General features: G+C 45.7%; 1 protein-coding gene across 1 annotated transcript in view; it reads right to left on the bottom strand.

Annotated features, from left to right (window-relative positions):
- Positions 1-1625: 1625 nt before the first annotated feature.
- The window catches only part of PACRG (parkin coregulated), a 528342-nt gene continuing 502035 nt past the window's right edge, over positions 1626-27932 (bottom strand). Inside the window, exon 5 of the mRNA XM_005894853.2 lies at positions 1626-2094. Coding sequence (XP_005894915.2) covers positions 1934-2094 — 161 coding nt within the window. The 3' untranslated portion in view covers positions 1626-1933. The remainder of the gene's footprint in view (positions 2095-27932) is intronic.

Below are 27932 nucleotides of genomic sequence, written 5' to 3'. Positions count from 1 at the left end.
TCAGTAAGATCACCTCTAGTTCTTAGAACCTTCCTGCGGGTAAGAGTAATCTCCACGTTCAGTTCCCACAGCTGAGGAAACTGGAGACTCAGAGAAGTTAAATTACGTGCCCGAGGCGGCACAGCTAATAAGTGACAGAGAGCTGGGAAAGGAACCTCCGTGTTTTAATTTCACACCAGAGTTAGGGCTCTGGGCTCAGAGGCTGGGAGGTCTCCTCGCTTCTACTCCAGGTGTTTTCACGAGCAGGAGAGAGAGTGGGACCGTAGGCTGGTCCCCGAGTCCCGATGGAGCCGTGGAGGAAATTCTGGCAGGAACATTCGAAGGCACCGACAGCGGCATCCTTCTGACTGACAGTATCAGGGACTTAGGGGTCACTTCAAACGTCGCTGATGCCAGGGAGACAGCTGCTGGGTACAGTGGAACACCATAGTTTGGAGAAAAACCTGTCTTAACCTCTCTCTGTCTGCTTCTAGCTCTGTCTTTTCCAAGTATTGATATTATACCCGAAAGCCAATTTGTCTTACCCGGTCATGTATCTCCATTTATCCTTAAAAAAAAAAAAAAAAAATGCTTCGGGAACTAGGTGGTAGCTACTCAGATGCTAGATTTCATATGCGGAGCCCGGCACCAAGGAAGATGAATACTGAACCAGTTTTCAAACTCGGGGTTTGCCTCTGGACACTTGTGTCTTCAATAATTACGGACAACCACCTGGGGGCCAGGGCTCACTTTCCAGGGACACATTTCAATTCCTCCGTTCTGTGCAGGTGCTGCTTTCGCTGCAGACCAAGACCCTCCTGGCCCACACCGCCGGCAGCCATGGCAGCTCGCAGGCACGTGGAATCGGGGTCCCTCACCCCGAAGCTTTCTGAGCTGACTGCCCCGCACCTTGCAGGCCCTTGTCTGGGCACCTTACACTCATGCCTCTCTTTGGGCACCTTTTTGCTTTCTCAGTTGAATGAAGCAGTTCATGTGTTTTTTTTTTTTTTTTTTTTAATCTCAATAAAATTCCCAAACAGCGCCGTCAGACTCAGCGAGAGGTGCTATGGGAACCCACCCAACCCACCAGCGGGAGGAGACCTGCGGAGGAAAAGGACTTGACTTGTTCCCAGGGGTGAGCGCTACAATACACCTAAGTCATCTTGATGAGAGGCCCCAAACCGCCTGCCGGGTAGCGTGTTGTCAGTTACACCGGGGTCCTGGGGTGCAGGAATGTCGAACCACGGGGGACAAGGAAGCAAGCTAGCGTTTTAAAACAGTCGCGTGTGCCACGTGGCATTTCATACCCTACCCAAGCCCCCTCCCCTGTGCCCCCCTCCCCAGTATAAGCTGGGAAGCCCTGCAAATTCTGGTGGGCCAGAAGCATCAGTTATGTTTATAATCGAGGTTCGGAACACGCTGGAAACTGTCCCCCTGTAATAGGGGCATAGATCCCACTGTTCTATCAAGTGTCAAAGCACACTGTTCTACCCAGCTGCTGGGGAGGTGCTACTGAACGGGCCCCGGCTCCACGACCAACACCTATTAAGCAGTCGGCCTAAACACTCCCCTTCCAACCTCTGACATCACCCTCAGGGCAGGCAGACACAATTGCTGAATTGCGTACGAAAATCATAGTTTTATTGTCCATACAACCGAAGGTTTAACTCGGACTCCTGCTTTCTTTCCGAACTGGATAAAGAAGCGATTCTTCTCCTGGAACAAATAAGCACAGTACACTATTGTAATCTAAGAAACAGGCACTATTTATGTATGGGAAAGCCTTGCTCTCAACAGGGCTAACAATCCGAGGGCCCGTGAGCCGCTGTTTCGGCAGCTGTGGAAACGCTGAGCGGCCGAAGTTGCGGATAAGGAGATGCTAGCAGCGGCAGAGACGGGTGGTGGGGAGCACCCTGGGGAGCACCCCCTCCGCCCAAGCCCAGCTGCCTCCCTGCTAGTTCAGCAAGCACGACTCGTAGGTGGGGACCATGTACTTGATGTTGATGAAGGCGTCTTCGCCGCCGTAGCGCTCGAAGGCCTCCAGCGTCTCTTGGATCAGGTCGCCGATGTTCTCCCGCTTCTGCTGGCTGTAGTCAATGCCATCCCCGGAGTTCACTGGTTCATGTAAACACACAGAGAGGCCCGTTACTACGCGGCGCTTTCCCAAAAAGTCCTATGCATGGGTCTAGGCACTGGTCTCCAAGGCCTATGCCACGAGACACAAGCATGTAATGTTTGACATTGTCAATGTCGGATCATTTGACATGATGCTGGTAGAGTCTCAGGAGTGGTGACAGATAGACCACAACACAAAATCCCACTAGAAGGGAACTGATGAAAGGTCAGCAGAGTGTAAACAAAAGTGAGGTTCTGAAAAGTCATCTCAGCTGGAGACATCAGGGCGTAAATGAAAACCAGGTGACCTGCAGTTACAGCACAGCTCACAAGTCAAGGACTCTGTTTCGGACCCGGTAGTTACATCAAGAGTGTTCTCCCGGACGCTGGCTTCTTCAAAGCCCTGAAATGGCCTAGTTAGAAGGAAGGGCCCATGGTCAGACGACGGTGCTGGCTCTGCGTGATCACAGACGGACACGTGGTGCAGCGGAGGCCTTAGCCCATGCCCACGTCTGGGGCTTGCATCTGCGTGGTGCACGCTGTCCCCTCCCGGCCTCACTAATCCCGGTGTTCAGCCTCCGCTAGTACCCCCGCCCCTCCCTATCACTGGGGGTGCAGCTGGGAGCGGGGATGGCTGTGCCTGCCGTCTCTTCCTCATCTCTTCCTGAACGCCCCGATCCTAGTCCTCAGTTACGGCTTCATAGGGACGGGAGCTCTGCTGGTGCTGGGGTCTAAGTCCAGGCAGGCGGACTGCCCCGGGGGTGGGGGGCGCACCTGGAGGACCCGGCCGAAGTCTCACCTCCCTGAGCCTGGAAGTGAGCGCTCAGCTGCCTCTCAGACTCTGCAGGAAGGGGTTCCTGCACTGGCCATCCACGGCCTGGGTGGGAGCCTGGGTCTCATGGTCTCAAAGTGTTTGGATAAGAAGCATCTGATCGCGTCCCACCTGAAAGGTTACCCGGGTGCGTGGGGGTCTGCTCCCATCCAGAGAACAGAAATTCCACCTAATGATAGTCCTTGTTGTTTAGTTGCTCAGTTGTGTCTGACTCTTTGCCACCCCGTGGACTGTAGCCCGCCAGGCTCCTCTGTCCGTGGGATTTCCCAGGCAAAAATACTGGGGTGGGTTGCCATGCTCTCCTTCAGGAGATCTTCCCGACCCAAGGATTGAACCTGCATCTCCTACATCGGCAGGCCGGTTCTTTATCATCTGAGCCACCAGGGAAGCCCAGGAATAGTCATGACCGGCCTGTGAGTTGTATTTCCCGCCCAGATTTCTAAAGGCTTCAACACCGCTCATTCTCCCAGTAAGTGAGTCACCTTTGTGCCTTTGCTGACACTACAGCACCTGATCCATGACGAAAGGAAAGGGCCACGGGCTGGGCTGAGAGGCTGGGAGGAGGGGGTGAGGACGAGGGCTCAGGCCGGGGACGCTATGCGGAGAGCAGCTACAGCTGGAAAATGTGCACTTTCCCGGATCCAATCATTTTATTCAGATTTCAATTCAGCTCCCAATGCTTAGCTTGCTTGAATGTGAAAATAATAGAGGGGGGGGGATGGCATTTCAAAGCTGCTTTTCCCCAGTTATTTTGAACATTTTAAAAAGACAGAGTACTGGTTCAGACCAGTAATAAAGGTAACAATTACAATCCCACACAGCACAGATAAGCAGCTCTTTTGCTTGATTTTCCCAGAAATTTGTTAGAGAAATATCACTGTCTTGTGTAACGCAGAGAAAGGACATGGTTCTCCTGATTAGTTTTGTTTGGTGGGGGGTGAGGGCAGGCAGAAATACTACTAATTTTCTGAAAGAGAAAGGTTATGAGTTACACAGCTACAGTGCATATCCATTTTTCATAACGAATGAACTTAAAATGGTTTGCAAAGCCATCGTCATAAGGTGGATTTTGCCCTTCTCATGGTGGAAGCCTTTCTGCTGTGATGGAGAAAGCTGGATTTAAGTTAAAGGTTGATTTACAGAGTAGCTGATCGTCTAAAATATTCATACATGATAGCTGTACAGAATAAACAAGAGATAGGATGTTTGAACAAAGAGTTCTTGCCTGGTTGTTTTTCAGCTAAAGGTAAACTTTAAAAATATATACAGACGAATACTTAAATAGTTTAAAATCAAAACAAGATTTACAGGTGGTCTGAGAAGAGAGTCAGTGCAGTCAGGATCTCCCACCAAGGACAGCATGGTATCCATCCATGTGAGGGGGTTTCCAACACGAGGAGGTTTGGAGTTGGATTAAGAAAGAAGGGGCTTCCCAGGGGGCTCCATGGTAAAGAACCCGCCTGCCGATGCAGGAGACACAGGTTCGATCCCTGGGTCAGGGAGATCCCCTGGAGGAGGGCATGGCACCCCACTCCAGTATTCTTGCCTGGAGAATCCCATGGACAGAGGAGCCTGGCGGGCTACAGTGCAGGGGGTTGTAAAGAGTCGGACACGACCGAGCACACACAGAAAAGACACAATGAGGAAGAAGCTTGTGAGCATGTGTGTGTGTGTGCACTGGGCAGGGGTCAGTGATGTGCATTACAGGGGAGAGGAAAAGACGCCAAGGAAGAAGTTCCACAAGAGAGGAGGCCAAAGCAACACAGTCCAAGAAAGATGCAGCAGGACCGGAAACAGGTCACATGTGTGACGAGACGGGGAGGAAGGCGTGTGTGAGGGGCAAGGTCGGCTCCCGGGGTTCCAAGGGGGGCCCTGAAGGAAGGCCAGCGACAGTGTCTGGGCTGGTCCCTGAGGGCCCCACCCCGAGCCCGGATGACATTCCTGTTGAACTCCCCTGCTCACGAAACAGGTGGACTTAGGGGGGAGTTGACAGGATGCAGGTTTGCACGGCCTGCTGAGCCCTGGCAAAAATGCCCCAGGCGCAGGTGGCGAGTGTAACTGGTGATGGTGCTGAGTTGTGACAGCCTTGATCCAGTTCCTGATGGACAAAGACACGTAAATTAATCACCAATAAATGGCGCCTTTTGTTGGCCTGTTAGTCAAAAGGTCAAGGACTGAATAGATCACGGGACAGACATATTTTCCTGGTGGGGGCAGAGAGGGGTGGGAAAGTCTGCACACAACGGAAAGCTTAACACGCCCTGTTTGTCCCGCTGCCTCCCAGAAAGCTACCATGACAAGCAGCGCTTTATTTCAATAGTGACCTATTCTTACTTCTTAAAAAATATGTAACTGTAGGAGTAAGAAAACTATGTAGCTTTTTTGTTTCTCAGCAGTGCATAAACCAAGTGATAAAAAGAACAGAGCAGAATAACAGTTGCTTATTCAGAAAGGGAGTTGGAGTTGGAATATTCTGTGATTGCAGAATGTGTATCCCTCGGGGAGGAAAAAGCTCAACAAAGAAGCACCGTCCCTTCCTTTGGGCGTGGGAGGAATGAGCAGGCAGGGTTTAGGGTCAGGCCACGTCCTGGGGCAGGTGAGCGGGGCGGTCTCCATTTCAGAACTGCTCTGGAGTCAGTTTCTTTGAGAATCTGAGTTTGGGCGGTTAGGTTGAGCTCATCATTTTAAATACGTACGATGCCGCAGAAGACACGCTTGTGAGAATAGGATGCTTTAAGAACAACCCAGGTGGTTATGTACAATCATCAATTCTGGTTAGGAAGATGACATTTCAATTCAGGAAGCTAGGAGTCTATCTTCTGTCCAATAGCTGGAAAGACACACTGATTAACCAAACAAACAGGACCTGTAACAACAGTTCAAACCAGACTTTGCATTTCTAAGGGAATACTATGCAGGTAGACTAGAACCAGGGATTCCTTTCTCCTCTTGGAAGTCTTTGTGTGCCGGAGACGAGACCCTACTGCTTGGAAGTCTCTTGGTTAGGAATTATCAGGTTGGCCAAAAAGTTTGTTTGGAGTTTTATATAAGCTGGTACAGAAAACCCCCAAGGAACTTTTTGGACAATCCAACATTTTGAGGACGCTTGTCATTCTGAACGTTGAAGTGGTTTTGGATTGTGTAGGCAGAATGTGGAAGCGTGGGCAGCCTCCTTTTCCACCTAAGCCTGTTTAAACAGCCCCTACCTGGATGCTTTCTCTTCCTCAGGGCCGTTTTGGTCAGCACTGGCTGGTACGTGTGTCCCAGTCTTTCTGCTGTCAAGGGCATCCTCCCAGTGAATGAACTCATGGTTGTGAAGTGACCATCACACCCCCTTGCCCCAAGGCATGGCCAAGGCATCGGACCTTCACACAGGTGTGGATCTGCAAGGCAGGGGGCCTGGCCTGGCCACGGACCCATATCATGGAGGGTTTCGATGAAACAGTCTCTTAGCATTTTTACAGTTTATACTGTGTAGAAGCTTTCTTCTTTTCTTTAGTTACTACTATTACAGGAAAAAGGCAGGGAAAAAAAAAAAGACAAAATCCAAGTGGGAAAAAGAACACTTTTGGTGGCCAGAGCACGGTCTTCCCAAGTTGCCGTTGGTGGCACCTCTGGCCATTCTGAAGGATGATGGGCTCTTGGTAGACAGCACGAGACGAGGCCCTGCGGGCTCATGCAAGATGGAAAAGACGAGGCTCTTGCCTTTGGGGAGCTGGCCAAGGTCCCCATAGGTCACGTTTATGCCACCAGACTGAGTCTGGGCTATGGACCCAGCCCAGAGCCCCGTGCAGCTGGCCTCTGTCCTGTTGCTCAGACCCCACTGGAGACTGTCCTGAGAGAATGCTTCTCTGTGATGGCAGGCCAGACTCCCGAGCCCCCTCGTCCCAGGACAGGAAGAGCCACGGAAGGCAGCACGGGAGGGCACGGGATGCTCAAGGAGGGTCACATCCAGATTCGGATCTTTCTGACTCCAGTGTTTTGACCAATACTCTTAAGGGTATCCTGGAGAAGGAAATGGCAACCCACTCCAGTGCTTTTGCCTAGAAAATTCCATGGATGGAGGAGCCTGGTGGACTACAGTCCATGGGGTTGCAAAGAGTCAGACACGACAGAGCCACTTCACTTAAGGGTATGCTGCTGCTGCTGCTAAGTCGCTTCAGTCGTGTCCGACTCTGTGCGACCCCAGAGATGGCAGCCCACCAGGCTCCCCCATCCCTGGGATTCTCTAGGCAAGAACACTGGAGTGGCTTGCCATTTCCTTCTCCAGTGCATGAAAGTGAAAAGTGAAAGTGAAGTTGCTCAGTTGTGTCCGACTCCTAGCGACCCCATGGCCTGCAGCCTACCAGGCTCCTCTGTCCATGGGATTTTCCAGGCAAGAGTACTGGAGTGGGGTGCCACTGCCTTCTCTGGACTAAGGGTATAGATACTGTTAAATGAACTGTAATGCACAAGCTAGAGGGAGGTGAAAACTGTGTTTGAGGCATCAGGAGTAGAAAGCGCACAAATGCTTACTTCAGGTTGCTTATTCAACATACCCGAAGTATTACTCATTCTGTTCCAACAAATGAAATAATTAATAAACTCGACCTATTCCTTCTGCTTCCCAGGTGGCTCAGTGGTAAAGAATCTGCCTGCCAAGCAGCAGACGCTGGAGACACCAGTTCCATCCCTGGGTCAGGAAGATCCCTTGGAGGAGGAAATGGCAGCCCAGTCGGGCATTCTTGCCCAGAGAATCCCATGGATGGAGGAGCCTGGCGGGAAGGCAGTGGCGCGCCAAAGGATAAGTTACAGTCACTGGGGTTGCAAAGAGCTGGCCACGACTTAGTGACTAAACCACCACCACCACCTATGGTCTCTGGTCGTGACTAAGAAAAGAAGTGGACACGATCTAGACAGACGCAGCGCTTTCGCTAGTCCTGCAGAAGTGCAGGCAGATGTCCTCCACATGGTGGATGGGCTGAGCGTCCGAGGGTGAGGGCGCTGTGCCCACCCCGCCCGTCATTCTGAAACCGTCATGACCTGGGGGCCTCTCAGAGCCGATGCACCAGACGTTCTTCAAGAAAACACCAGCATGGGAAACTCAATTAAAAACCACCAGAGTGAATCCGGAAATGGTAAGCAGCGACTCAACGGAGGTCCAGGCTACTGTTATCCACCTTTTTTCACACTACATACCAACTTTTGGAAGCTCCGGTTTTATGGTGTAACCTGCCATGCCAGTGACAGCAGTGGTCTGTGTCACCTCTTATGTGTACGGGGGCCCTTGAAATAACTGCGAAAGTGAAAAGCGAAAGTGAAAGTCGCTCAGCTGTGTCCGACTCTTGGCCACCATGAAATTCACCATGGACTCTACAGTCCACGGAATTCTCCAGGCTGGAATACTGGAGTGGGTAGCCCTTCCCTTCTCCAGGGGATCTTCCCAACCCAGTGGAAACTAGCAAACATCTCAGACAAATAAACAGATTAACCTGACAAAACAGCATTCACCGCAGCCTTCGGCAGCAGTGGCTGAGAAGCCAGGCAGAGCCCTCGTCTCACGGCGCCGAAGGCCAAATTACAGTCACGGAACGAACGGCTGTGACGTGACACGGCTTCGAGACACGCTCCTCTGGTGTACCGCCTCCTTCTCCGGCCGTTGGATGTGGGGTCCGACGTGTTGACAAGCGTGGCCACTTTGCGTGCCCGGCGTGGGAACTGGAATCGAGGCCAAGTCCAGCCCCGAGCTTTCCTCTGCGTGAGAGCACCCATGACGTCAAGTGACTCGCAGAGGACACACCTGTCTACCGTGTCCCCAGGTGAGATGCTGGTGAGTTCAGTGCGAGACGAGAGCGCCGGTCCTTCCGCATGTGCCCGACAGCGCCGACAGCCTGAAGCCATGCTGAGTGCGATTTTAAAAAGTACTAACAGAAGAAACAAAGGCATTTCTTTCTGGATCAGAAAGCGCATTTTTTGTTTTTTGGGTTTTTTGTTTGTTTGTTTCTCAAATGTTTAACTAAACCATTTGAAAAGCTTTAAAGTCCAATTGAAAGGGGTTTTCCCTGTTAAGTCCTGTAATCAGTGATGGCTTCGGCCACAGCTAAAATTGCACACCTTCTGCCTGGGTCTGCATGACGTCATCTGCCCTGTAGAGAAATTGAGCCCTTGGGGCCTGGGTTTGGGTGTCTGCAGAGTGTGTGTGTGGACTCTATTGCAAATATTATTCTTATAAGATGTTTCTTGGTGACGCCGAACCATCACAGATGTTCTGTTGGATGATTCTGAACACATTTCCAGTTCTGGGTTTACTGGATTTAGTAGTTATGAAATGGAGACGACCGCAAACAGTAATTCCTTATTTGCGCTAGTTGGTATTTAGACAGAAATGTTAGTTGTAGTGGAATAAAACTAACATTTTTCAAAAGATAATCTACTAAAAAGATGACTCACCAATAAAAAAGATTTCATTAAGAAGATAGCTCATAATGCTTATGAATTTATGGTTTCTTTGAATCTTTCACCTTTTAATTTGAATTAAGGAAGGGTGAGAAGAGACACAGATATATTTTGTTTTTTAAGGAGCTTTTGATTTAAAGACCTAGATTAAATTGTCAACATTTGTTTTGCCAGAAATATCCTATTTGGGGTTTGCTTAGACCCAATTTACTTTATAGAAATAGCATTACCTGTTTAAGAATAAAAGTGCTCTCTCCCATAATGTTTGGAAAATTACAGTGGGAATAATCATAAATTTTAGTCTGCTTCTTTCTGGAGATGAAAGAATGGAAGTGGAAGGCAAGAGGGCAAGACAAGCCAGGGCAAAATTCATTTTTTATACATTGAATAAGAGAAGAAGCCTTCTGGGGAGATGTTTTAAGGTTATCTACTTCTAGAATCCTAAAGAAATGCTTTCACTTTTTTTTTTTTTTTAGCTTTGTTATGTCACTTTGAGGAGATTCATCTTTTTCCCCCTTAGTGATAACTTGACTTCATAATCTCTTGGAAAGTGACTGTTTTCAACGTACCCTTAAGTCTGACCATATGATGGATATTTCCAGAGTGTTGGTTCATGGCGGATGTGAATCAAAGTTGCAATGGTTTTGCAACCACAGACTTATAATAACCAGAGCATATGTCATACTAGAGACGCCCAAGGGCTTAAACACTCCAAATCTTCTCAGATCTTGTTGACATTAATGAAATTCACAAGATTTCTTTCCTCTGAAGATAAAAGCTTTGAAGCAAGATCTGGATTCCCAGCTGGATGTCTGTCTCTCTCCCTCTCCTTCTGACGCAGGAGCTGGGTAACTAAAGCCAGAGGTTCCTAGCCCATCATAGTTTTGAAAGTTCAAGGAAAGGTTTTCATCTCTGAACGGAGCACTGATCACTGGTGAAACTGAAGGTATCACGGATCTTGACCTAATCATGAATTAAATATTTAAGTGCTCCTTCAGACAAGTGCCAAGTCCTTTCTGAACAACTGCCATTTTCCAAAGTAGATTTGTTCTGTAGGAAATGAACAATGACAACATTGGGGGGTATAGTTATATAATGGGAAAAAACATTGAACTTCAAAGGCGAATAACCTGCAATGTAAGTTTTCAAACCTTAGCAGCTACAACGTCCAATAACTTACTAGACGGTTAACTATGGACAGGTTACCTAATTTCTCTGAATCTCAGTTACCGTCCCTATGGAAAGAAAGAACTGAATTGGGGTGAGCTCTGTTCATCCTAACATTACTTTATATAATACCACAATACAACTTCGGAACAAGCTTTTGGAAGTGAAGGTTATTCAATAGATGCATTGTATTTCAACTGAAAAGATAATCACAGAGCTACTGTATAATTCTTCAAAGTAAGCCACAAAACTCGTAAGTACCAAATCCAGCTTTCATATAAGTTCTAAAAAAAAAAAAAAATCCCAAGGGACCAATGTTTATATAGTTAGTTGTCATTTAAAAAGAGAACACTGTCAGAAAATCAAATTATTTATTGACACACTACCCAAAATTATTCCATTCTGCTACTTCAGTAAGTCAATATGGATGTTGATGTATTAGAATAGAGACCAAATATATGGGCTGATTTTTTATATATATTCAGGTGACAGTCATTTGGTCAAGACCACGTAAAGGCAAATTGGATTCATCTCTGATCAATGACTATTTTGACTTGAAGTTATATTGAGAAAAATAGGCAGGTTCACCAGTTTATCCCTCTTTGGGATAACTACACTCATAGGTTCAGTCACCACTGGACTAACCTGAATTCCTAGTAGTGAAGTGGCAGTGCGTCCCTTTTCTCGTCGGCCCACGTGATTCAGTGAACATTCAGTGAATACCCAACAGAAAGGGAGCAGAGAGTTCTAAGGCCAGCTCTTGTCCCAAGTCTATTTCCTGCGGGTTTATCTCATGGTGGAGTAATAATAACAACAATAATAATACTAGCATAATGTCATTTGAGAGCAAAGAACAGCTAGATGAGTTAGATGCTATTCCTGTCCCAGCACAGAGAAGCAACCTGAGGTGGAGGAGGTGAAATCACTCAGTAAAATGATACAAACCATACACGATGCTGGGGTGCTGAGAAGGAGAAGGGGTGGGAGGCGTCTGCGGAGAGAGAACGAGAAGGTGATGGGAAGATCCAGAAAGAGAGGTCTAAGTGTCCTCCGCCAGCACAGACAGCCTGCAAGGGACCAAGAACTTGGTCTTTCTAATTCTAGGAGAATTTTAGCCCTGCAGAGAAGGAATGGCATCTGGAGAGCAGGTCTCTGGGATGCTCTACTGACTGCAAGCAATCAATCCCAGGACAGCAAACTGTTCATCTTGGCCTCATTTTTATGCTACAGACTATTACACTATCTTTCCTTCCTTATAAAAGCCCTTGAAATAGTGACATCCTTTACCAAGATATGAGCAGGAAGACAAAATGAAGGCTGATTTCAAAGACTTTTTCCAGGGCCATATGATACAGACAAAAGGAAAAGTGGGCAGCAGAGGATGAGATGGCTAGATAGCATCACTGACTCAATGAACATGACTTTGAGCAAACTCTGGGAGATAGTGGAGGACAGAGGGGCCTGGCATGCTTCAGTCCACGTGGTTGCAAAGAGTTGGACATGACCTAGTGACTGAAGAACAACACAGTACAGGAGGACTATGGGAAAATCCTGGGATAAGCATCACATTCTGTCCCTCCCTCTTCCCTCCCTATGACCACTTATGACTTATTTCTAGACCTGTAGGTATTGGTTCTACGGTCTTACAGAAAAAGGAATCATAGGCTTTGATCTGCCTGAGGCAGGAAAACAGCCTAAGACCACTGTCCAGACTGCCTTTGCTACCTGTAGATGGACACCTGGAGTCAGACCAGAGGGGTTGGGGAAACCTGTAGCTATAGAAGAGTAGGAAGAGGGTGAGACGGTATAAAGGAGAAACTTTTTATGACCGTCTGTCTGGATGGTCTTCTGATACCCTTTTAAAAAGTCAGATTCAAGCCATGGATATTGGGGACGTTTATGAATCAAATTTCAAGGTTTCTGTGATCCAAGAAGACGAGGAAAGTCTCTCGTGTTCCTTTAAGAAACTGTACCTTGGGATTCTTGAGTAGTAGCACTTGATCGGATTGAACGCCTGTGTGGAGGCATTCCGGGGGTTTCCCCCACCCCCAGCCCCTGAGCCCTACCCCCAGGTCAGTGCTGACTTCACTGGAAGCATGAGCCTGCGTGGCGGCTCAGATAGGGGCTTAGATTCTCTGTGTCTGTATTCAGCTTGCGGTGGGCAGTGGTCTCCATAATAAACCCAGTTGCAGAGCTTCTCTGGCCCACCCTGGGTAGCAGCTAATAGTCTACTTGGCCTTTCAAACTCTCCTCTTCCTGATTTGCCCTGCAGATTAATTTCCAGTCACTTTCTCTCCTGATTAATTGCCAACACCTCCACATTGTATGAGAGACCAAATTCAAATGCCTGATAGAGCTCTCTGTCTCCACCCTCCCTTATGAAGTCAATCTCATATTTCTCTCCTTCCCAAGACCGTCTGTTTCACCCAGATGTGGATTTCTTCCTGGCCCCAGTGGGCATAATTTTCACTCATGTCTTTAAAAACTTCCCATAGGAATATTGTCCCCTCTCCCTTCTGGGAAAGTCCAACCTCATTTCTTTTCAAGGCTAGTTTGGGATTTACTTACTCTGTGGAGTTGACTCCACAATCTTCTTTCTTTTGAATTCCTAGAGCTGTGGTCAGTAATCCCTCCATGGCCCTAATGAACATATCAAATCTAAATCCCTTAGGAAGTCATTTATGAAACTTAGTCTTCCTGTGTTTTACCACCTCTTGAAGGACAGGATCACACTACTTACAAACTTTGTTTGTTGGCGTCAAATACAAATTGAATATTTGTAAAAGGGATGAATGAATGAATGAAGAAATTATTACTTTTTGTGTTTACCAATCGAGATATAAGCAAATTTGGTTCTAAGTAAATTGTATGTTAAATATAACGCCCACAATTTGCCCAATACCTGTTCTTTATTTACTATTTACAAACTTGTGAGTTTTTATCCTGGAGATAGTATTTATGTGGATTCAGGAAGATTGGGTATAAGTACATATAGGGTCTATACAGTTAGATAGCCTTATCTCTTCTCCAAAATCCTCCTTGATTTAAAGTGGAGTTTACTTGGGTTGGGCTTCCCTGGTGGATCAGATGGAATCTGCCTGTAATGCAGGAGACCCAGAAGATCCCCTGGAGAAGGGAATGGCTACCCACTCTAGTATTCTTGCCTGGAGAATTCCCTGGACAGAGGATCCTGGTGGGCTACAATCCATGGGGTCACAAAGAGTTGGACACGACTGAGAGACACATTTCACTTACTTGGGTCACCCTTTATTTTGAGAAGAGAAAGCTTTCTTCCTTCAGAATGAAAAAAAAAATCATATTATCTTATTTTATTGATATCTAAATTTTGCTTAATATAGTTTCTTTCCTAGCTATTAATACCTGATAATTCTCAGTCAGAAAAATAAATGATTTCAATTGGAAATACTGATTCCTGCTTTCAGGAGTGATGCAACATATTGGAAATAATTTCACTGCTTTTAGAATGATCCTGAAAACTTGGAAATGGACCAGAATGACGGCTATTATCATGGTTTTTCACTTCCAAGAAATATTAGTGATACAACCCATCTTTAGTTTTCAATTTTTTTTTGTATTCGAGGTACAAAAATGAGAAAAGAAGTCCAGATTTCTAACCAGTTTTATCAGCAGATGCAATAAACTTGGGGGGAGATGTACTTCTCAAATTATCTCTGTTAGAGCTTTCATCTTTATCATGAACTCAGAATTCGGAAGCCCGTGCGTGTCCATGCTGGTAATCGCCACCACAACAAAGTTTGCTTAAGTCGTTTTAGACGAATAGCTGCACAGAGCCACCGAATAAAAGACCTTCGTGGCCTTGATGTACTCTTTGTTCTGCTGCAGAAACTAATTAAATAGATAAACTCACTAATGGTGCTCACGGTGAAAAAAACACATCACGTCGTTTCTGCAGATCAGATGGTTCCTCGATTATCTACGATTTATCTCAGCTTGCCTAACCTAGCTACTCTTTGAAAATTCGAAGATGAATTATTGGGTGCAAAATCTAATAGATTTCCAAGCCATTAACTGGAAATCTTACTGAGTGGGAGTCTTTCTCATCAAATGAGCTCAATTAATGCAAAAATAATATATTTAATGAATAAATCAAAGCGATCTGCTGGGCTGAACTGAGTTAATGACTGTATATGTGATAAGAGTTAAAGCCTCCAAGCCTTTTACAACTCGGTTTGGAGTTCCCTCTAAGTATCTTTCAAAGCTCTGACTAGCAACTTTTATCAGCGTCTACACTAGTTAGTTAGATGTGGCAGGAGACATCAACTCTGCCCAGGAGCGTTCACGCAGAGCATAACCTGCAAACGCTGAGCTCACCTGACTCCATTTTTACAAACGTTCAGGGCTTTGCTAAAGTTCAAGCTGAGTTTTGGCTACGTGCGAAGGAAAAAAAAAGAGGTGTCTAAGTCATGGGGACAAAATGTGGCCATTTAATTTGCCGTGGCAGCAAGATCGGGCTTGTACAAGAATTGAAACTAAAGCTTGTTGGAAACACTGATAGGTAAAATATGCTGACTTTTGATACTTTGGAATAAAGACTGTTTATTTGCCTGTGTTACATTTCTCTCTCTCTAAAATTCCTCAGTTTAGTGCACATGATTACTTTCCTCTGAATCAGGATTGTAAGAGTAGGTGAGTCCAAATAAAACCAACTGGAAATAAACAGGAGCATCCCCATGAGGTTGAGGCTGGGTGCACAAGAACATGCCCTCAGCCTGTTAATGAATCTCTGGCTGATTCAGGTGTAACAATGCCTACCTGGGAGGAGAGATTTGAGGATAAAACAGGAGAACATATGTTATATCTTTATGAAAATAACAAGCTGTTGATAAACTTGGACAGTTCGTATCACTGTAATTTCTGTGATGTCAGTACCTGGCTTTCCAGGTCACAATGGATTGCTTATGATTTATCTCTTCTATGGGTAGGATGGGCTTCCCTTGTGGCTCAGCTGGTAAAAAATCCACCTGCAATGCAGGAGACCCCGGTTCAATTCCTGGGTCAAGAAGATCCCCTGAAGAAGGGATAGGCTACCCACTCCAGTATTCTTGGGCTTCCCTGGTGGCTCAGATGGTAAAGAATCTGCCCGCAGTGCAGAGGACCTGGGTTTGATCCCTGAGTCAGGAAGATCCCCTGGAGAAGGAAATGGCAACCTACTCCAGTATTCTTGCCTGGAGAATCCCATGGACAGAGGAGCCTGGTGGGCTACAGTCCACAGGGTTGCAAAGAGCTGGACATGACTGAGTGACTTTCACTTCACTTTGCTTCGCTTCACTTCATTTCTGGGCAGGACAGGAAGACTAGCCTACAGAACACCAGGAAGTAAGCATTTGGCTTCTATAAGAAGGGCTCACTCCAGACAAGGAGCAGAGGGGAGCCGCTTTGTCTCCAAGTCCTGCAGGAGTGTGAGCTTACTGTCAGCTGTCTGGACTCACTGAGCACATGGACCTGCCCTGCTGGGGGTGCCCGTTACTCAGGCATAGTTTGTTCTGGTCCAGATGGGTTCCTTGGACCTGTCTGCATCATGACCAAGGTTTTCGGTTGCAGGACTTCATAAGCAAACAATTTACAGCGTAAACTTACACTCACTTGTGACCCTCAATCCCCTTCCTCCCTAGGTAGAGCCTGATCAGGGGTGCCCACATGAAGGGCGGAAAGATGGATTCCTGTCCTCCTGCAGATATTAACACCCCAATAAACTAAGGACTTGCTCCTTAGAAGAAAAGCTATGACAAACCTAGACAGTGTATTAAAAACCAGGGACATCACTTTGTTGACAAAGGTCCACATAGTCAAAGCTATGGTTTTTCCAGTAGTCATGTACAGATATATGGAGTTGGACCACAAAGAAGGCAGAGTGTTGAAGAATTGATACTTTCAAAATGTGGTGCTGAAGTAGACTCCTGAGAGTCCCTTGGACAGCAAGGAGATCAAACCAGTCAACCCTAAAGGAAATCAGTCCTAAATATTCATTGGAAGGACTGATGCTGAAGCTGAAACTCCAATACTTTGGCCACCTGATGTGAAGAACCGACTCATTGGAAAAGACCCTGATGCTGGGAAAGACTAAAGGTGGGAGGAGAAGGGGACAACAGAGGATGAGATGATTGGATGGCATCACTGACTCAATGGACATGAGTTTGAGCAAGCTCCGGGAGTTGGTGACGGACAGGGAGGCCTGGCGTGCTGCTGTTCATGGGGTCACAAAGAGTCGGACACGCTGAGGGACTGAACAACAGCAAAACCAATGGTGGAACAGGAGAGTTCGAAAGAATGAGAGGTTTCAGCAAGGAAGGAAATAAAGAGATGTGACAGAGAGGGACTCGGAGGGACCACCCCAGGCGGGTGATCAGGAAGGTCTCACTGAGAAAATTAAGTTTAAGCTGAATTTAATCCCCTGAATGCTGAGAAGAACCTAGCTTTGCAACAAGCAGCCTGGGAGGGACAGGCAGTGCAGAACAGAAAGTGCAACAAGGGCCTGGAGGTTCAGACAAACTGACTGGAGAGCACGGCATCGCCTGGTTGTCTCGGGTGCTCTTTCCAACACTGATGATTTGACAGTTTGATAATTGTCATTAACAACTGCTCAACAGCTCAGGGTTGAAGGAGTGTGAAGGAAGCAGCCCCCCGGCTCTAGCTGAGGACACTGTCTCCTTCCAGACTGTCACAATTTTAGATCAGGATGCATTCGGTCTTTACCTTTAGTCCTATTATTTCCTTGAAACAATATTCAGGAGTGTGGTTACTACTTCAGAGAATATGAGCCTTTTGCAGTTACTGGTATATATCAGTATATGTGTATCTCTCCATATTGATTTTCAGAACCTCTGACGTTGACCTTTCATGAGGGCTCAGTCGTGTCCAACTCTTTGCAACCCTATGGACTGTAGCCCGCCAGGCTCCTCTGTCCATGGGTTTCTCCAGGCAAGAGTACTGGAATGGGTGGCCATGCCCTCCTGCAGGGGATCTTCCCAACCCGACCCAGGGATCAAAACCACATCTCTTGCATCTCCCACATTAGCAGGTGGATTTTTACCATGGAGCCACCGTTAAGTCAAAGGTTATGCCAATTTGTAACGTTGCCAGCCACACAGGAGCTTACCTATTTATCACAGCACTGATGCTGTAACTAAAACTTAGTTCGCTAATTCAGCAGCTGCAAAATGTTACTTTAAAGTTACTTCCATTAGTATTTTTGTAATTACTAAGGAATATGTGGATGTGAGAGTTGGACTGTGAAGAAAGCTGGGCACCGAAGAATTGATGCTTTTGAACTGTGGTGTTGGAGAAGACTCTTGACAGTCCCTTGGACTTCAGGGAGATCCAAACAGTCCATCCTAAAGGAGATCAGTCCTGGGTGTTCATTGGAAGGACTGATGCTAAAGCTGAAATGCCAATACCTTGGCCACCTGACGCGAAGAGCTGACTCATTGGAAAAGACTCTGATGCTGGGAGGGATTGGGGGCAGGAGGAGAAGGGGACGACAGAGGATGAGATGGCTGGATGGCATCACTGACTCGATGGACGTGAGTCTGGGTGAACTCCGGGAATTGGTGATGGACAGGGAGGCCTGGTGTGCTGCGATTCATGGGATCGCAAAGAGTCGGACACGACTGAGCTATTAAGCAACAGCAACAATTGAATCAATTATCACCTTCAGAAGGAGGGCCATTTATAATGGTTAGATTTCTAAAAAAGCTTTGCACTCCTTGCTTGTGAGCACCCATCCACCAGGCCGCCACCCACCCAGCCCTGGCTTCCTGGGTCATCCTGTGGAGGGCCAGGCTCCGTTCCCCACCAGAGGGTAGGCCCAGGCACAACCACGTGTGTGGTTTGGTCAGCTCTCATATGCAACGCGCCTTAAATCACGACTTTGGGAGTCACCTTCAAATTGGATTATTTACAAACGAGGCCACATGGAAAACTGTCGCTATTTTGGTTTGCGTGTGGAAAGCGTTAATTTGTGACACGTTGAACGTGTGACTTACTACAACCGGTTTAGCCTTGTGCTGGCATTTCTCCGCTTTTCACTGCATGGGGCACCCCAAAGGATGGAAGTGGCGCCAGGAAGCCCAGGCTGGAGGCTGGGCAGGGGTTGTGAGGTAAACTCTGAGGAAGCAGGCGGAGGTGAGCCGGGGCATTTGTTCTTACTGAAGGTTAAGAGACTAGTAGCAGTGGAAACTGAAGTCTGCTATTTATCTTCAGGCTAGGGACAGTGCAGACAGCTGCAACACGAGCCTCCTCACAAAACCATGCCAATAACCTTAACGGTGACCTCTGGCTGGAGACGCATTTCAGTGGGCGTACTGCTATCTCTTTTAGGCACAAATAAGCACAGTTGTGTTCATTTTGTGTTGAGGTCAGATGATTAACTTGCGGGCCCTTTTTAGTGAATAACAAGGGGGAAAAAAGTCTTTACATCTCACTCCAACTCAACAATGAAACGAAGCTTTCTGGAGGGAAGAAAGTCGCATATTACATGGACAGCAGATTTTAAGGCAAAAGTAAATGTTACGAAAGGACTTTGAGCCTGATTAGCATGGAGCCAGTGCAAGGTCAGATGGATAACGGACATTCCATTCAATTAATCAGGGTAAATGTAATTATTTGGTGGATTTTTTAGTACATCTGACCTTTAGTTGTGAACTATCTGGGTATTTCTTTTACTTTTTCTGTGCTTACAGCCTGTTATAAGATGTAATGCTGTAGATTAAGAAAAAGAAAGCTGTTGATGGAGATCAGTGAGAAGCATTTATTGACCAGCAGGTCTACTCATTACCCTCTCCCAAAGACCAAGGTAAAATGAGACACGTGAAATATATCTCAGGGCTGCTCGTGTCTGCACCCTCTGCAGTCCCTGCTCAGGGTGGAGTTTGTCCAGAAACCAGGGATGGATTCTATAGAAAACTACATAACTAGGAGCCCAAACATTACTGATCTAACAAGTAAAATGAAAGCTCAAAATCCCAAATTCCATTAAGCCCTGTTAAAATTGTTTTTTGCTTGAAGGAACTAAATTGACTCACTTTTTATTTATTTTACTATTTCCCTTAAAAAAAACCTGGCAGCTCTAATATGGCAAATCAGAATTTGGGGAAAGGAATAGAATTTGGGCTGGGGCGGTCTCTATTTGTATCTCAAATTTTAATTCTTACTATATAAAAAGAACTGCCATGTAATTCTTAGTGTGGGCACTAGATGTGTAAGCATCCCTTATATGCTTCACTTATTTTAACTCTCAACAACCGTGTGAGGTTGGCACTGTTATGACCCACAGCTTAACAGATGTGGTACAGAAAGGTGTAGACCTGACTTTCAAGTATAAAATTTAACCATGATATGCAAAATAACCAAATGTCTTTATGGATATTTTGACCCAGAAATTCAGTTCTGATACATGTGATAGCAAGGTGAAATAAAAAATGTCATGTTAAATAACTGCTTTAACAATGGATATATTATTCAATTATGTGAAAACTGGTTTCCCTCTGTATAGCTTTATAGCTTTGGAATTTTCTGTGTAATTAATAGTGTAAGGGAGAAGGAAATGGCAACCCACTCCAGTACTCTTGCCTGGAGAATCCCAGGGACGAGGGAGTCTGGTGGGCTGCCGTCATGGGGTCCCACAGAGTTGGACACGACCGAAGCGACTTAGCAGCAGCAGCAGCAATAGTAAAAGTTAATAATAATTTTGAGCCACCATAGTTGGCCAAAATTAAATACAAGGATAGATATGGTTGTTGGAACATTTGTTGTATAATAGAAAGATTATGTCAGGTCCTTAAAAATATTTCTTTCCAAGTTTTCTCCAGTGTTTCCTTTTCCTTAAGTCGCCATTTTACATTTGGAGAAAACTGAGATCAGTATTGACAACCTGATTTTTATTGACTAATTTTAAGCGTGAATTTTGTTTTTAGTAATTTTCCTTGACTCTCCATGAAAATAATGTTGAAAGTTACAATTCTCACTAAGTTTAAGATTTTTATCCCTCTTTAAAATGCGTTTTAAACTGTTTTATAAAAATATTTCTGTAGGGGAGACAAAACAATATTATGATGACATAATTTGTTTTACTCCCAGGAAATTTCATACAAACATACATAAAGCAATATTATAGCAGATTAACTTTCTTATATGAGATTAAATTCTCATTAATATATTTTTAATGTTTTATGAAAAATATTTTAATACAAAGAAGTACAATTTCCTCATCTATTTTACTACAATTGTGTTTTTTGTTTTAGATCATTTTCATTAAAATATCTTGTTTCCTAACCAAAATAAAGTTCACTTTTTTTTTTTCTTAAAGAAACAATTGGGTCATATTTTGTAATTGCCATTGGAAGTTATCACGCTAGATAGTATCTTGGCAAAAATAGGATCTAGGTTGGAATTGGAAAATAGGAAAGTACAAGAAGATATTGTTACTAGACTTTATGAGGATATATCAAAATGTGGTTAGTACTGTTGTATTCTTTTAATGGTTATCTCTTGTATTCTTCACTGATGTTGAAAAAACTTGATTTTTTAGACCCTTACTTCCAAAAATGCTTACAACTTCCATTAAAAGTCTCACAACACTGTAAGCCTGTATTCTTTATATGTTGAGAGCAAGCATACATTAGCGAGTCACATGTATTTGTGTTAGTTTCTCGAACAGTCATGCGGACAGGCATTATGTGTGTTTGCTTGTCATATTGCCTTCTTAATTCCCATTCTGTGGAAGATAAACATTTTAGTAACAAATACTTTTTATTTCAAATGACCATGTATATGCGGTATAAATGAAATTTCCAAAAACTCTATTTCTATAATTCCTAATGTAACAGTCAACAGTATACAGCAATCTGGCTGAGAAGGGCATATTGCCTCCGATCACCTGGAAATGAGCATAAAAGCCTTAATTTCATTGTTGTCCTTAACCGTTGCCCTTTGGAAAGGCTGTTTGATGACCAGGAGCTGGAAGGGCTGAGTCTGGGCCTCTAGATGTTCCAAACCACAGAGGCAACGGTGGTGCCCACACCGCAGCTTGCCCTGGGAGGGGCTTGCCGGGTGCCCCCGAACACTTATACACACGATGGTAGTGTAACGGCCGTCCCCCGCCGGAAGGATCTAAGACACTTCTGTTTTATTGTTGAAGCCAAAATCAATAGTTCATTATTGATTCTTGTTCATGACCTAAGTGTCATTAAACTCCCCAAAGAAGAACATGCTGCGTAGGATTTCCTAGAAACGACTCTTGCTGTTAAACCTTTCATATTAAGCATAAAGGGAAGCCTTGCAAAATCTTTTCGAGTAGCCTGAATAATTCATCAGCGCACTGAGAAGACGTCTAAATATTAGCACTATGTTTGATTTTCCTTTCCAGATCAATCTATATCTGTTTCTATCTTTGAAAAAAAAAAATCCTTGCAGGGGTGTGATTGCTCACTCATTTCAATGAGCCCTGGTCACAAGGTAATGTTCATCTTCTGTAAAAGCTCAAAGGGAATGGAACAAACCGTTTTAAGAAACAGAACTTTGAATTAATCTGATGTAGATTCTTCAGTATGATTAAAGAACATGAAGGGAGCCAATTAGGGAGTAGAGGCGTCATTTGAGTCACACACTATTTAAATCAAAACTGATGGCTTCCTCTAACATGTTCCCCTTCATTCTGAATATATTTATGCTTTATTTTGGTGAAAATTGTGTTCTATGAAAAACGTTAGACATTGGGTTTCGGTACCCAAAGAATCTGGGCTTGCCACTTGGGAAAGCTCACGAGGAAGACTCAGCCCTGTCTCACACGCCACGTCCCTTCGCTTGTCAAGACTGGTCACCCTCTCCATCTCTGCCGCCACGGCACTTGGCCCTTGGGAATCTGTCTCCAGTTTGCCTAACTACTGCAGGAACTTCTCCATGGGTCTCTGCTGCCTTCCGCCTTTCCAGACCCTCAGATTCATCCTTTACCACCACCTAAGTCAACCGTCATGAACTCGGCTTGCACCATTATTTCTCTGCTGGTGAAAACTTTACCATTAGCTGTGGAAGAAATTCCAGCCTCCTTGGCCTGGCATTAGCCCTACTCAGTGGGCTTGAGGCCAATCCTTAGCTTCCCATCCTCTCGCACAGGAATGCAGGGCTGCAGTCGAATGACAGCTGTCATCCCCAAGCAGGGGTGGCGGACTACCCACCTCCTCAGCTTTCCTCGTGTCTTTCCGTCCAGTGGTCATTTCCTCCCATGCCTCCCACCCCTGCTTCTCAAGATCTATAAGGCTCATCCTCTCTATGAAGGCTCTCCTGATCACTCCTTTAGCCATTCACAAGGGGGTTATGCTTCCCTTACCACCCTGATCACCAGGAAACCCATTTTATGGGCATCGACAGGAATTAAGTTCCTTGAAGATAGGAACCATCTTTGCATCCTCTAGAGTGTCTAGCTTAATATGTGCACTCTAAGTCACTGCAGTTGTGTCCAACTCTTTGTAACCCCCCAGACTCCTCTGTCCATGGGGATTCTCCAGGCAAGAATATTAGAGTGGGTTGCCATGCCCTCCTCCAGGGGATCTTGCTGACCCAGGGATCGAACCCGAGTCTCTTACATAGCTTAATACAGTAGGTGTTAAAGAAACTGTTGGTTAGGAAAACAAATATAAAGGAGTAGCTTTGCTGCAGGAGGGAAGGGTGTCTGGCCCACTGTGGCCCCTCTATCGCTGGGCCAGTGGGATGTGGGGGGCAGGGCCGGGTCGAGGCTGGCAAGCAGAGGGGTCCTCTGGAGGTTCGGCAAGACTCGGGGAGAAGCCACTGGAACTGAGGCTAGGAAAGGAGAGCATTTGAGTGAAAAGGGAAGTCAGTGCCTCCCAGAGGGAAGTGTTCACGTTTGGCAGAGAAACCATTTGCTTGAGAATCCTCGAGTAGCCAAGGAGAGGACCAGAGAGGTAGATGAGAGGCACAGAGGAGGCCCAAGGTCTACAACCCCACCGTCAGAGTCCCGTCCTCTCCCTGACCTTCAATTCTTGTGAAGCTCACGCAGCTCTGACTTCATTTAATGCAGTGAGATTTATAGATGAGTATCGTGTGGAAGGCCCCTGCCGAGTGCTCTCCCCTTGAGGCCCGGCATCGTAGTAACAATGCTAGGGGGTGTTGCAGGTCTGGCTCAGTCTCCTGTGGGGTCGCTGTTCCTTTCCCTTGAGTCCCTTGGATAGCAAAGGGCTCAAACCAGTCCATCCTAAAGGGAATCAACCCTGAATATTTACTGCTAGGACTGATGCTGAAGCTGAAGCTCCAATATTTTGGCCACCTGATGTGAAGAACCAAATTGTTGGAAAAGACTCTTGTGCTGGGAAAACTGAGGGCAGGAGGAAAAGGGGGTGACAGGATGAGATGATTGGATGCCATCACCGACTCAACGGACATGAGTTTGAGCAAACTCTGGGAGATGCTGAAGGGCGGGGGAGCCTGGCGTGTTGCAGTCCCTGAGGGTGGCAGAGTCAGACAGGACTTGGTGGTTAAACATGTGTTGAGTTGAGCCTTTTCTATTGCCAGATGTTGAACTGTGCTTAAATATACTATTTTGTTTAAACTTTGTAACAAAACTCTGAGGCTGTTGCTATTATTAGCATCCTTACTTAGACTTGGCTTCCCTGGTGGTAAGCTGTCTGCAACATAGGAGACTGAAGTTCGATCCCTGGGTGGGGAAGATCCCCTGGAGAAGGAAATGGCCACCCACTCCAGTATTCTTGCCTGGAGAATTCCTTGGACAGAGGAGCCTGGTGGGCGACAGTCCATAGGGTTGCAAAGAGTCGGACAAGACTTAGCAACTAACACTTTTCACAACTATGTATTAGAGAAGTGGATTTGCCCAAGTTCGCACAACGGGTAAAAGAGGCAGCCGGGTCTGGCTGGGGGCTGGCTCTGCGGAAGGTGGTTGGTGTTGGGGGCTCTCAGCCCCTCCTCCCAGCCTCAAACTCTAGCCAGCTTCCTCCCACTGTTCAGCCTGGGGTCAATTCACTACATTTTCACAGGCCAAAGGAAGGGGCAGCAACGAGCTTTAAGACTTGGGTGCCTTGGAAAATTTTCTCCTAAAAGTAGGTTTGAATATAATGTAACCTGCTTAAAACAGTCATTCCTTGATTGCTGTGTGTGAATTAAGTGCCTCTGGAGCTGGTGCAGAGTGTGGATGAGCGATGACTTGTGGAGGCAGGTCGCTGTCTCAAGAAGCTGGAGGCAGTGTGGGGTTGAGGACAGATGGTCCACGTGCCGGGAACTAGACTAACAAGTCGCTTAGCTCTATGGGTCTTCACTTCCTCATGGGGAAAAGGGGATCCTAGTGGTTCCTTCCCAGGACTAGTACCGGGGGAGAAATGTCAGCGCGTGTCCAGGGTGAGTGTTGCCCTAACTGACATGCTGTTATTGTTATTGGCATTCAGACTGGAGTCATCAGGGAGTTATTTAATTGGACAACATTGGGGAAATAGATTGATTATAAGCCTTTCTTAACTTTTATTTAACCCTCTTTCAGATATAATCTTAAGTATTCAAAGAGCTAAAATAATTTCTAAACAGAAAGACTGATGAAATCAATGGAAAAATTAAGAGCTATTTATGAAAGACTGATGCAAGACTAAAAATACAGCGGCGTGATCTGTAATGTCCTTCAACAGTGTTTTGGAAACGCTTAGGAAAGACAGCCACATAAAGAAAGACATCTTTTAACTGGTTTGGTCCTAACGCCTCTAAAAGCCAAATGAGGAAAGTCAGTAAATGAGAACAAACAAACAAAATCAAAGTCCTGGCAAGCACTGGGGACAAGGGGAGGCCCTGACCCGGGGGCCAGCTGGTGGCAGGGCTGGGCAGCGGCTCGGATGGGGCAGACCCCGAGAATGCCAGAGGTGTCAGCCTGAGCCTGGCTTCCCACCACCTTCCAGCCTCCCGTCCTATGCTGGACTCTCACATTGCAACGGTGCCCGGCTGACCTTGACACCTGTCCTCCCCCATGCAGGAGAGGACACTTGGTCCCCACTTCACTAGTCATGGTCTTCCGGTCGTCCCTATGGCAATTCACAGTTAATTTTTGCTCTAATGAAGGGAAACCACTGAATAAGTCACCCCCAAAAGAACACAGAGTCCTCGATTCACTTGCATTTCTCTGTAGAATGCATCTGATGGTTTTTGCTTCATATATAACCCACCAAATTGTAGTTATTTCAGATATTATGCAAGGCTAATTTATGTTCTCTGTGTATTCTGGGAACGTAACTGGGAGAAGTCATCCACAAATGTGTGGTGTAATGCATGAGTAGCTATTCTGTGATACAAAGTTCTCTGCATTATTTTTCTTAGATATTCAAGAACTCATTTTATGCTCACATTCCAGGTAAAGAGCTGCATAGAATGATTCAGCGTCATAAGTCTGGTAGTGTGGAATTTACGGTTTTATTAGTTCCACCCGAAGGTATGATGATAACAGCCAAATTCTTCCACACTCCTTTTAAATCTCAAATGTCAGATACTGTTAATAATAGCCACTAGTTATGGAGTGCTTGTTCTGTGGCATGTACTTTAGAGGCATTGAATCTAATTTTCTCAACAGTCCTGCACAATAGAGCTTATTATCCTTATTTAACAGATGGAGAAACAGAGGCTGAAAACCTGTGAGGGCCAGGCCCAGGTCAGGGAGCCGACAGGGGTCAGGACCCCGCTGGGCTCGGGTCTGTGGGCTCTGTGGGTCCAGCACTCTGCTCTCAGCTCATCACCACACACACAGCCTGAGAAGGAAGGGCCTCCCTTTACGAGAAAGGGTGTGAGCTCTGTGATGGAAAGCTCAGCGTCTCTCTCAAGGTGAGTGGGTGACAGCTCACTTCAAACACTCTGAGTACCTCCAGTTTCAAGTACACAGGAGGAAACTGCAATTAAGGGAAAAAAAAAAAAAAGAATCTCAGTGAAGTTCTACGACTGCCCATTATCACAAGCTGAATATCTTTCCCCAAAAAACGAGCTGTAAAAAGATGATAGCGGGTAAATGTTATTTGAGCAAAATCTAAATTCTGTGGGGATAAGAGAAAAGAAAGAACCTGGAGACCTAGTCTCCCAAAACTATTTCTTTAAATTTTAAGAAGGTGAAAAAGTGGAAGTGTTAGTCACTCAGTCGTGTCTGACTCTTTGTGACCCAATGGACTGTAGCCCACCAGTCTCCTCTGTCCATGGGATTCTCCAGGTAAGAATACTGGAGTGGGTAGCCATTCCCTTCCCCAGGAGATCTTCCCAAACCAGGAATCGAACTCACGTCTTCTGCATTGGCAGGTTGGGTTCTTTACTGTCTGAGTCAAATTATAAGAAAATAAGAAAGCAAAAGAAATGGGAGTTCTACTCAAGTGTGTTCTGAAAGTCTTCAGTCACCTCCAAACCTAGCCGCCATACGAGGATTCCATCCCACCCGCCCCACCAGGGGCAGAACAGGAAACCCCATACATCCGGGAAGAGAAAGCCTTGCGCCCCTGGCGCCAACACTTTCAAGGGTCCAAAAGGCATCCATGCAGACTGTTAGGGCTTCGATGTTCATTCTGGGAGATTACATGAAAGTCAGAATTTAAAAGAGAAATATAAGAAACGTGGAACTCTGAAGGGGCCTCCAGAGCTGGTTGAGATGAACTACAAACCCTCAAGGGCTTTGTCAGAAGGTGGGGCGAGGTGTCAGCCTGGCATGGCCTCCCAAGAGAGAGAGGTCTCTGGGGCCAGCAAAGGGCCCAGAATATGCTAGTTATTAAAAAGATGGTCTTGAACAACTTTGCATTTTCTATGGCAGAGATGATTATTGTATTCTGATTCTGAAATTCAAATTCTTGACTGAGTTAAAGATTTAATACTTTAAAGGGGTTCGTATTAGTAAGCACGGTCTTTCACAATGTTTTTGTAAAACTAACTTATGAAGTCCAAATTTCGTCTTTGTTTTTGCCTCCCTGATATTATACAGAACATCATTTTATTAGTATGTTATCATGTGTAACAAACACAAATGTCCTGCTTTATGTATCAATAATAAAACACGCATTATTTTTCCTAAAGACAGCAATACATGCTGATATTAGACGACAATAAATATTTATGGACAGTTCACACCGGTTTTATCATCCATCCCAATTGTAACAGATGTGAGTTTATCATTCGGTCTGGAAGGTTTTACAAACCACTGAATAATGAGCTCCTATCCACTCCAAAAAGACATAGACTATAAAACAGTGTGAATTGTCAGTAAACAGTTATTCTGATGAAATACCGTATTTACCTCTTCGCTTCCATAGAGACAGGTCGTGTTCCAAGCTATGCACAATTCTACAGATGTAAAAATAATTTTTAAAAGTGATTTACATGAAAGAACTATGTCATA

Source organism: Bos mutus, chromosome 9 (assembly GCF_027580195.1).
Source record: "Bos mutus isolate GX-2022 chromosome 9, NWIPB_WYAK_1.1, whole genome shotgun sequence".
In the NCBI taxonomy this organism is placed as follows: Eukaryota; Metazoa; Chordata; class Mammalia; order Artiodactyla; family Bovidae; genus Bos; species Bos mutus.
Note: the sequence above shows the minus strand (reverse complement) of the source record. Positions and strands in the feature narration are given on the sequence as shown.